Source organism: Crinia signifera, chromosome 6, assembly GCF_055691185.1.
Source record: "Crinia signifera chromosome 6, ASM5569118v1, whole genome shotgun sequence".
Taxonomy (NCBI): Eukaryota; Metazoa; Chordata; class Amphibia; order Anura; family Myobatrachidae; genus Crinia; species Crinia signifera.
In genome coordinates, this window is record NC_139222.1 from 167,585,117 (window position 1) to 167,597,335 (window position 12,219).

General features: G+C 44.3%; 1 protein-coding gene across 3 annotated transcripts in view; it reads right to left on the minus strand.

The window, feature by feature from the left end:
* Positions 1-9,578, minus strand: part of LLGL2 (LLGL scribble cell polarity complex component 2) — a 69,330-nt gene extending 59,752 nt beyond the window's left edge. For 2 of the 3 annotated variants that reach the window (XM_083147990.1, XM_083147989.1), the window contains exon 1: positions 9,098-9,220. In XM_083147990.1, the coding sequence (XP_083004116.1) occupies positions 9,098-9,117 (20 nt within the window). In that variant the 5' untranslated portion in view covers positions 9,118-9,220. Of the gene's footprint in view, positions 1-9,097; positions 9,221-9,430 lie in introns of those variants that run through there. The other variant, XM_083147991.1, reaches the window with a different exon arrangement.
* Between the last annotated feature and the right edge of the window lie 2,641 nt (positions 9,579-12,219).

Below are 12,219 nucleotides of genomic sequence, written 5' to 3' on the forward strand. Positions count from 1 at the left end.
CAAGCGCCCTGTGTCCGTTATGGCGCCGGGGCTGAAGGGGTTAATCCTTTCAGCTCCACGGCCGCCATTGCATACGCGTTTCAGGGTCTCCGCCCACACCCCCTAAATGGGGTAGAGTTAGGCGAATCACATCTAAAAAAGAATCTAGGAGTACAAATTGATAACAACCCTGGGTGCAGTGCTCAGTGCCATGGTGCAGCTAATAAGGCCAACCAGGTTCTAGTACTGTAATTATGCCACTCAATAAGGCATTGGTTATGCATCTGGTAATCGGGGTGCAATTCTCCCCATTACAAAAAGGATATTGTAGAACAGAAAAAAAGTTCAGCGAAGAGCAACAATGCTAAAATGAGGGATGGAATCCCTCAGCTATGAGGAGGACAGACTAGACAAATTAGAAATGTTTACACTTGAGAAAAGACCATTAGGAGGAAAGATGCTTAACATGTACAAATATATCAGGGGACAATATAAGGAACTATCAGACACCCTCTTTATTTTGAGGTCAGTGACAGGACATGTGGGCCTACATTTAAACTAGATGAGAAGAGATTTCTGACCCTCCGAAGAAAAGGCTTTTTTATGGTCAGGGCAGTAAGGGTGTTAAACTCTCTGCCAGAGGAGGTGGTTTTGACAAACACAAACTTGTTTAAGATCAGGTTGGACAAGCAACTATTGTCAAGCAATATTCAGGGTTAGAACAATCACACTAGGGTTTAGTAGAGCGCAAAGGTGGTAAAAGTAATCGTTGTTTAGATTAAAGGAAAATAAAAAAATGTTAATCATTGCTTAGATTAAACTAAAATTACTAACAGTTGGACATACGTCTTTATTAAACCTTATTTGCTATGTTATGCTGGGTACCAGAACGATTTGGGCACAATTCCCCCAAGTTCGATGCAATTTTGAGCTATTGCATGTAAAAAGACCAGAATTGGGCAGGTTTTCAATGAGATTCCAATTCAATGCACATCCCTGACGGTCGTTTGGTCACTTTGGAGATTTTACATGCTGTACTAAAAGTTTTGTCAATCTATATTTCGATTGGGTGCAGATCGTATGTTCCAACAAGATCGCGTGACGATCGGATGATTGTTTCATGATCGTCTCATGATCATTCTGGTTTAGTAACCAAAATTACTGGCAACTCACTGGCAGAGAGGGTATGGATCATAGGATAGACAGCAACTAGGTCGACAAGCATTAGATCGAGGTGGGTGTACCAGCGCAGGCTGAAGAAAAAACTATATGATAGAATGGTATCTTGTACAAAAAAATGTAGTACTAGTCAAAATGGCTGTCATTTAAATTCATGGAATTCCATATTTAAAAAATAAAGCTAGTTTAAAATAAATGGACATTCAATATCTCAATACTAGCATAACTACATATGCAAGCAATTGTATAGGGCATAGTACCATTCAGACATCAATGTGTATTATCTCCCAATGGAGCAGCAGATGAACACCAGGTGGCCAATGAGTCCCAAAACAGAGTCCATAGATGGAATTTAGGTTCCTCTGACAGGAGTGATGGTAAACCTGGATGACTTGTGCAAGTCTGAAGCGGCCTCGGATTGCTTTTCCAGACATGTTTGGTGGAGATTAGGTTGGACAGGTAAATTGAGATTGTCCGTGGTCCATAGGTAGCCTTTAGTGATGGTAGAGATGAATGTCCAATGTATAAGCTCAACGCGTTTTCCTGGGATTTACCTCCCAGCTTCCTCAGGAGCAGAACAGAACGTGTCGACATGACTACATGGTGGACAGCACTATGGTCGAACAGAGCCAAGGTTGACACATGGGAAGGTAGACATGTCATTAGGTTTTTCACTTTTATCATTAGATGTCATGTGCTGACAGGCGGCATTTCATGCCCTACCATCCACTACGGCATGGTGGGAGAATGAAAGAGTGTGCCGAGCATAGCGAGGTATCGTGCCCAAAGCAGAAAGCCAATCATTTTCAAGACTAGCTTACTAATATTCAAAGCCCTACATGACCACTGTCCAAGGTGCCTGAACGAGCTTCTGATTCCATACTGTCCACCCAGAGTACTGCGATCTGTAGGATGAAGGACTTTTAACAGTACCAAGAATCTCCCATAATTCATCTGGGGGTCAAGCTTTAAGCCATGCAGCTCTGACTTTGAAACTCACTTCCCCAGACAGTTCAAGAGGACCTCATATTCCTCGACTACGGCATTGGCATTTGTTGCCTTTTACACCAGTGTCTCCCGGCATTATGCCGGGTGGGCAACGCCGGTGAAGTCTGGCCCTGAGCCGATGCTTAGAGATATCACCTCCAAGCGGACCCGACAGCCAGGACCCCAGCGACGCTAACTGACACGCTGGGGGCAAGTCCAGCACCCAGGAAAGCTGCAGGGCTGCCCCCAGCCTCCGTCCATGAGGTGAATGGATGCTGCAAAAAGGCATCCACCCACCTCCTCCCGCTACTGTCTGCATAATACCGCCTACAGCAGCGGGGGCTGTACACGGCCCCTGCCTAACCTCCTTACTGACCGCAGGACGCTGTGGTCCAGAGGTTGGGGCTCCCCTATTGGTGGAAATGGGTCCCCGAGTAACCATTTACATGGCCCCTTACTCTGAGGAAGCCAGAAGGGGAAGACCCTGAACATTTGCCGGGTTTAGACACTCGGGAAACAGGTCTCGGATTATTTTTTTACCCCTTTTATACCAAGCCCCGACCCTGACTGGAGCGGCGATAATCCGGGTTGAGGCTCTGGTGTAAAAGAGGTGTTATACTGAATTAAAACATGGTAATAGTTTACACAGTGTACTGTGCGCTCTCCTTCTAACAGAGATCTGCCTGTGTGCAGAAATCTGTCCTGTATGTAGCCCTTTAACTATGGTGAGTGCTGAGGATTAACAGCCACTCAGAGAGTATACAAATGAAAAAATGTATATGAATGCAGTATATATTTTTAAGCACCGTTGCTTTATTGGTAAGTGATACACGTGATGCTGATAATATCCCAATACGGGGATTACTCACTGGGGGGAAAAAAAGGGGGATTGCAGGGAGGGTACTGGAAGCAATAATGTTTATCACTGTCCGGTGGTGTAATGGTAAGACGAGTCTGCAGGTCAGACAAGGGGGAGGAAGTCAAGTTATTAATGTGCAGCGTAAAACACACAGGGGGTGTTGCAGGGGGCTGGCGTCCCGTCCCCCCACAGTGCACTCCTCACCTGTGTGGTGCGGTCGGAGGTCCCGCGGCGTTCCTGATGTGTCTTCTCAGCCGCAGTACATACAGCGTGTAGACGACGCTGTGTACCCGGCTCTGCAGTGACGCGGTCGATCGCGACTTCCGGGTCCCGGCGCCTGGTTGCCTGGGAGACCGTAGCCGCGTTCAGTCGCGTCTGCGCTGCAGGCTCAACTCCCAGCCGGGAGGAGACTTAGATGTTCCTGGCTGAAGTGAGAATGTTGGTTGCTGGTGTCCAACGCGTTTCGACCGCTGTGCGGTCTTTTTCTTTGAAAAAGACCGCACAGCGGTCGAAACGCGTTGGACACCAGCAACCAACATTCTCACTTCAGCCAGGAACATCTAAGTCTCCTCCCGGCTGGGAGTTGAGCCTGCAGCGCAGACGCGACTGAACGCGGCTACGGTCTCCCAGGCAACCAGGCGCCGGGACCCGGAAGTCGCGATCGACCGCGTCACTGCAGAGCCGGGTACACAGCGTCGTCTACACGCTGTATGTACTGCGGCTGAGAAGACACATCAGGAACGCCGCGGGACCTCCGACCGCACCACACAGGTGAGGAGTGCACTGTGGGGGGACGGGACGCCAGCCCCCTGCAACACCCCCTGTGTGTTTTACGCTGCACATTAATAACTTGACTTCCTCCCCCTTGTCTGACCTGCAGACTCGTCTTACCATTACACCACCGGACAGTGATAAACATTATTGCTTCCAGTACCCTCCCTGCAATCCCCCTTTTTTTCCCCCCAGTGAGTAATCCCCGTATTGGGATATTATCAGCATCACGTGTATCACTTACCAATAAAGCAACGGTGCTTAAAAATATATACTGCATTCATATACATTTTTTCATTTGTATACTCTCTGAGTGGCTGTTTATCCTCAGCACTCACCATAGTTAAAGGGCTACATACAGGACAGATTTCTGCACACAGGCAGATCTCTGTTAGAAGGAGAGCGCACAGTACACTGTGTAAACTATTACTATTCCCTTGTGTGTCTGGACAACTCACCACTGTGCAGCCCCTTCGCTCAAAGGGTAACAGAGCGCTGGCATAACCCCCTTTTCTATCTTGAATTAAAACATGGGTTATTGCTTGGTCTGCCCAGGTCAGTCCAAAGTAGAAAAAAAAAAGTCACTCCAACCATAGAAGCGAGCAGGGTTAATCACTGGTAGAACAAGGGTAACAAAGCAGTGGAAAAGTTGACTAACATAACGCTGAAAGACAGTGACCTGCTGGGTGATTAGTTTAATATGGGCAATCCAACATCCTTCACGCTAAAAGCTTAAGCAAAGCTGGCTCACTGGCCCAAGTGTTAATTAATAGGTCTACAGTGTCTAGGTCAAAAGGGTGCCCACTATTGATTGACATGCAATAGGTCAATACATAAAAAATGTTGACATTAAGATGGCCAACGCGGGAAAGTGTTTTTCACGGATTTTGGTGTATGTCGACATGGGTACTGTATTAGTGTACCACTGGCTTGGCACACATTATATTCTCTCTCTATGGCCACTTGGATCGTGAAGAAAGAACAAAGATTAAAAAAAATAAACTTGTGTTGACCATTAACATGTGAACCTTTAGCTTGTATCAACCTTTTGTCAGTGTCAATCTAGACCAGTGGTAGCCAACTCCAGTCCTCGAGAGCTTCCAACAGTTCACATTTTCTGGATCACTTAGCTGTGGCACAGGTGCATTCATTACTCACTGACACATTATAGGTGATCCACAGGTGGAGCTAATTACTTCACTTGTGATTCTGTGAGGAGACCTGGAAAACGTGCACGGTTGGTAGCTCTCGAGGACTAGAGTTGGCTACCCCTGATCTAGACCATGTAATAGCAGTCAACAAACCGACTGTCAACCGGATACCCACTAGTGCTTGATGAGGATATCATCTCTAAAGAATTAGCAGACAGAAGACCCAACAAGCCACTGTGACACTGTTTGAAACCATGTTTGGTTACCCAGATCAGACCCAGGTTTTTTGCAAAAAAAAAAAAAGGGGTAAAAGATTCTTTCATCATTACAACTAACAGTAAATACACATCTATTCAAAGACATTATTCCAAACCCTATGCACTAAATTTTGCATGTTTTCAGCCATTAGTATTTTACTGTCCTTTAATTTTATTACTGAAGAGAGCGGTAGAAAATACAGGCATGGTGTGTCAGCGACAGTATTGTGTAGACAAGAAGATATGTTGGGACATCAGACAGAGAAGACGAGGAATAACAAGGAGATGATTCAGAGGACTACTCTTGATTTATGACTTGTAACACATAAATGTCAGGCAGAGCCAAGGCATAGGCACAATGGAAAGTAAATAGAACAGTATGAATGGGATTTGCTCTGAGGGGTGGGGGCCACAATCAAGTCATTGAAAGGAAGTTTGATCCTTAAGGTGAGATTCAAGGCTTTTAATCTATTGTTCTGAGACATTTCCAGTGTTGTTTTTAATCTAAACATTTTTGAGAACTGGAAACATTTGTTTGGTTCTAAAAAAGTAACATTCATAATGCAATTGTGAGGGAAAAGACTGGTAAAATAACAAGTTAAAACAGTTACAATCCTGGCTGGTCTTCCACATAAAAAAATGAATGGAACAGACATTAACTACTGGCCTGTCACAGGCTGAGGAATGTGGCCGTCTCAGGTTGGGAAAAGTATTCCCTATACAAATTGTTAGAATGCCTTCAGATTTTACATGTGTCGCTTTGAACCGTTAGTAAAGGTAACACAATTAAAACTCAGCACTACTCCTCACAATATAAAGCTGTGTACACACGGGAGTGATTTCAGTACATATCGCTGGCAATATGGTCGCTCAGTGACCATATTGCCAGTGATTTCATGTGCTGTGGGAAATAAATGAAAACGGTACACTGAGCAATATATTGCTGAGCGATTTTAAGCCAAAATCGCTCAGCGACCAAATCGCACCATGTGTACACAGCTTAAAACCCTATATCCAGAAGACAACAATACCATTTCCTAAAAAAGAGTTTTGCTATAACGCTACAGAAGTAAAGTGAAAAGCTATAATTGTCTATTAGGATACAAGGTAGCATATGCTAGGTTACAACCATGTACTTACAGGGCATGAAACAATATTTTCGGACATGACAAACTCAAAAGCTGAGAAGCCAAAAAAAAAAAAAAAGGGAAAGACATGGAACTTCTAGCAGCCCTTCCCTAATCCACCCAAACTCCACACTACAGCTCCTACTTCCTAGCACACCCTCCCCCTAACTACTCCTTTATTGTGGAAGGCCTAATTAAGGCACCATGGACAAATTAAATAACTGACCAAAGTCCACCTAGAAAAACAAGATAATGTTCCTGTTCATTTTAACCCTCACTTCACTACTGGAAGCTGGAACACAAACAATGTAATATGTTGCTTCAGCTTTAGAACAAATGCAAATTTCTAAATTTGCAAACACAAACTGCTCAGGAGAAAGCCATAACATGTAGCACTGATCAGATGAGATTACTGCGTATGCTATGAAACACTTTGTACGTTTGCCCGCTCTCCATAAAAAGAAGGTGTAGATGCATACAGTAGATTTGTTCGAACATTCGACCCTGGGTGTTCACAAGATGACAGAAAACAGGCCATTCATATTGGTGATGGGATCCTTATTATGGATCAACAGGTGCCCATACACAGTACATTTAGTTCAAATCCCATGCAATTTGATCTATATGAGATCTAGTACAAAAAATTCAAACTCGTATTAACCTTTTCGTCATGTTGACCTTATGATCTTCTTGTGACCAAAATTATCAGTCATGTGACGGCCATACTAAGTGAGGCATCTTGTCTGAGAGGACTACAGTTCCTTATTTAGGTAGAGTCGCACTGTACTTCATTCGATTTTGGATAAGACCAGACAAAAAGCTTGAGCACTTTGCCAAAATTCCTCATACTACTTTCTGTAAGGAATGTAAACTGAAATCAAAATTTGCAGCATACTGCAGAAAGCTTACTTTCTTCACTATACTTAATACACATTTGCAAATGACCATCAATAAGAAATAAAGGGGCTTATTTATCAAGGAGTGAAAACTCATTTCATATGATAAAACCAATTAGCTCCTAATAGTCACGTGTTTGAAAAATTACAGTTGGGAGCTGATTGGCTAGAGAACCATTTATCATACACCACACGTTGTATCACTTGTTATTAGATAGGCCCAAAATATGGAAAGCAACCTACATATGAAAAGGGGATGCATTTGCACAACATATACAGTAGCTAGGTGCAAAGGATCCAATTTAAGCTTCCATCCTACAACTTTATATAACTTTGTCTACATGAGAATGCTCAATTACACCCCTTCTGTTGCAAGTGGATATCATTTTCGGTGAAAAGATTCACTGTTTCACAGCCCAGTTCACCAAAAAAAAAAAAAAACAGTGAATCCAGAGGATCAAATACTGGCCATAGACTGTAAGAACCACTGGGGCAAGGAATGATGTGAATGGCCCAATTTTCTCTGTAAAGTGATGCTGAATGTGTGCGCGTTATACAAATAACTCATAATAAGTGATCAAAGAAAATAAAACCATAAAAATTCACATTACTGTCTTTGACAAGTGATGAAAAAAAAAATATAATCTCATAAATTCCATTTACCGTACTTTACAACTCGGTCACACACCAATAACACTGTGCACATTACACAATAGGAATTCAATTTGTTCCCACTACAGACAGACAGATATATATATAACAGAGGTTAGCTACGGCACTCGTAGGACTTTGCAGAAAAAACAAACACAGACACTGGGGTCCGGGGGCAACGTTTCGGTTTTAATCAACCGTTTTCAAGCTCCAGAGCTAACCTCTGTTATATGGTGTGTTTTCACACTCTAACTGGCACCGAGGCAATACTGAACATTACATACAAGGAGTGCCGATCCATACAAAGACATATATATATATATATATATATATATATATATATATATATATATATCGGATCCAGAAATAAGTGGTCTCAGATGACTAACATATAGCCTAAATCAAACAATAAGACGTAACTGTAGTGGTATACAGTCAGCTCTAATTCTCAAACATAACCTGCTATAACATGAAGAGACTGGAGAACATGGAGTCTTACATTAAAAGATATTTCAGACATTTCTAGTACAGCAGCATCAATTGCAGATTCCTTTGTACGAAACAGTGTGGTTTGTAGCATTTCAGAGCAGGAAGTACTCCAGGTCTGCTATACATGCTTTGTGTACATTACTGTACATAGAAAATAAATATTTTAGCTGAAGGTGAAGCTGGAATTCTTCCTATCACAATCTCAGACTTGTCCTAGATCCAACTGCCAACTGTTTTTATTTTGGAAACAATAAAAAGAAGTATCCTACACTCACCTGTTGCACAGATTACTCAACAACTATTGTGACACCTTTTACCACATGAGTAATGTATTGTACAACTCACACCTCCCCGATTAACCATAGCCTGTTGAGGGAGTCATCCAACAGGATTAAGGATAGCAAGTAGTCCATCACCTACTATCAGGTGCACTACACAGTATTGGGCTTCTTATTAGGATTACTTCACCTGCTTTCTACAAGCTCCTGTACATTAAAACACTTTATGTCATGTATAAAATAAAACTCTTCTGATATAGAGGAGTTCAAATTACTATAGGAATGATCAACCAATAGAAGTAATCCAGCACAGCTAGCACTGCTCCAACACACCTGCTGAATATTCTAAGCAGCCTAAGAAGTAGTGTATTTTCTTTCTGTACCAGAGGGGATTTCTGACCTACATATATATATGCAGACCATCATATATGACACAATGTAACTTCTTCCACCCCGCCCAGCACAATACACACCTGTTGTACCAGATACACATATGTGATGTGCTGGCCAGGTCACACCCACAGAATCTACATGGAACGCATCCATCAGCCACAGTGTGCCCATCACCAGCCCCCTCCTCCCTCTAACGCAGAGTGATGACATCCAGATTGGCCAGTTATTACTTTGCGCTCTCCCCACTGCACCAGGTCACTTCTCATCACTTACCGGCAGCCATCCATCAGGCACTGCCCGGTCACTTAACCCCATGGTGCCGCTAGAAAAATCACTGCATTACCAAACACACTGGCGAGCGGTGACTTTCTAAAGTCTGACCCTCTCCTTTCTCCCCCACACGCCCCCCTCACCTTCCCCGTCTCCGGTGCTTCCACTGATCCGAGTCCTGCGGGAGGCGCCTGGGCCGCAGCCGCTTCCTGATTCCCTCCACCGGGGGGCCGGCTTATTACATATTCATGAAAGACTAACAGCTGCTAACCAATAGCAAAAGAGTATCCAGCTTGAATAGCCACATCCCCATTAGGTACGTAACGTTCCATGCTTCAAGTCCGTCCCTTCTAATCATGAATAATGTATACTTTGGAGTCAGAACTCATTTGTTGAATCATCCGCGCACCTGGCTCACCTGGCTCTTGATTCTTAATGGCACCGCCCGTAACATTCCGCGACGTAGAAAATAGATCCTTGCCGAACTGAAAGCTGTCCTCACGGGGGTACATTGGTAACAGACGGCTGTGCAACAGGTGCTGCAGTATGTGGCGCTCTGCCGTCCCTTATGTCACAGAGAAATGTCATTATTTGTATTCGTTTCATTGTATAAAAAGGTTTGCGAAGCTACACTGGCAGATTTTAAATAGATATATGGTAAAGATCCTGAGAACATAGCCTTGTTGTTATGATAGAATATTAACATTGATCAAAGATAATTATTACAAAACTAGTAAGCCTGCATGAAGCAAATGCTTTGAAAGCTAGTCTGCTACCTTGTGATTGCCTCTGTGTTTGTGCCATACTTGCCTACTTTAGAAAACTAGTTTCAGGGAGATTATAGTTGGTAATAGAATTTTGCGAAGCACCCCATTGATGAGGCGTGTCGTGCTCCACCCAAAAGGCATGGCTAGTTCCATATATGTAGAGATTGTGAATGTGGCACCTAGAAGCTTAGGTGTGTGCTTCTATATCTGAGCGGAATCTGTTAAAATGACTTATATCAGGGTTGCCGACTTTAACATTCTCCTCTCCGGGAGAAGCCCGGAGAGGAGAGTTTCAGCAGCCGCTCAGGGGGCGGGGCTTACGTGTGACATCACTAAGCCCAGCCCCCATACTGTTAAAAGCAGCGAATTCAGGGATCTCCATGGAGGGGGCGGGGCTAAAATGACGCGATTGTGCCGTTTTAGCTCCGCCCCCTCCTCTGAGACCCGAGGATTGCGGCATTTTAATGCCGCGATCCGGGGGTCAGCGGGGGTCCCCCCTGAATCCGGGAGGGTTGCCCACCCTTCCGGGGGCCGGGAGGGGGTACCCGATTTTCGGGAGACTCCCGGAAATTCCGGGAGGGTCGGCAACCCTGACTTATATCCAGTGCTTAAAGTGGTCCTGGGGAGGTGGGGGAACTCACTTTCCCCACCTTCGCCCCTTAGTTCTTCACAAGATCTTTAGGCCCATACACACTAACCCAACCACCACCACCACCCCCCGTTTGCTGGACTTTCTTCGGTGTCCAAACCTTCAAGCGTTTCCTGAAAACTCACCTCTTCAGACTAGCTTATCAGATTCCAGACCCGCCCACATTACCTTCCTAAACCTCTCCCATCCAAATTACATCCTTACTTTACAGCACAAAAATGCTCACTTATTTGCTTTCTTAACTTCCTCCTGACGCCTGGCTTACTTTAATGGGTCGCCATATCATTCAGCCCAACAAGTACCTTTGCAAACGCATGGGCCATTGTGCAATAAAGAATTCCTATCCTTGTGTATCAATGCCTTTTTCCTTATAGATTGTAAGCTTGTGAGCAGGGCCCTCCTACTATTTGTCTGTAACTACCCAGTTTATTCTATCCATATATCTAATTGTAAAGCACAACAGAACCAGCTGCGCTGTATAAGAAACTGTTAATAAATAAATAAAATGTAACAACTTGCAGAAACCGGCGGAGGGGGCTGGAAAGTGGGGCTGGTCATGGTAAGGTCAGCAGCATTGGCCTTAAAAGGGCGCAACTTTGAGGGGAGAGGGGAGGCCTGTGTCTCCCCTGCTTACATTTGCTGCTGCATACATTGCTAAATCTGTTTATGTTCTGTGGCTACCCAGAGGACTTGGCTCCTCTGCTAGCCAACGGCGTGGTGTCATGACATCACACATACAGTCGGACTCTGCACAATACAATCTTTTTTGAGGTTGGGATCGTTTGGTCTACAAACACAAATGGATATAGATTCAAAAGACAATGGGGTTTATTTACTAATATTGTAGTTCTATTTCAGATGGGATGTTGCATGGGCAACCAATCAGATTATGGGGGTTATTCTGGTCGTTTTTCAAGATCGCAAATTCGCAGCCCTGCGATTCCACCAAACCCCGCCTTGTGAATGGCTTCCCGCCCCCAGCAGCGTGTAGGGTGGAGTCACAAAGAAACATATCACATACATCTATGCATGCATGCATGTTTATAAATCCCAGTTCCATGGTGGCTATGGTACGAAGTGCCAATCTTTATACACTACCAGCACATATATTATATACATCTACACATGTATGTTTATATGTGCTTCCCGGCTCCCCCAATTCACTATAAGTATTTTGCGCTGAGGCAACCTCTGCATGCACCCCACTTCGAGAAGATGGCACTGTGCAGTGAAAGAAAAGATGTTGGCACTGCGACAGAGCCTTTGCTCTCTTGTGCAAATACGCCAGATGATCTTCCCTAATATATCTTGAGGAACCCGCTAGTTTAGCAACAAGGTAAGATTTTGCTTATGCAAGCTTGCTGCACACCCCTTGGGTGTTGATATGTCCTGCTCCAGCTTACACAGGACACCCCCAGAGAGGCAAGTACAAATATGGGTTCAGACAGGGCCAGCGCCACCACTAGGCAGCTTTAGGTATTTGCTGGAGGGCGGCACTTTGGAGCAGGTCAGCGGC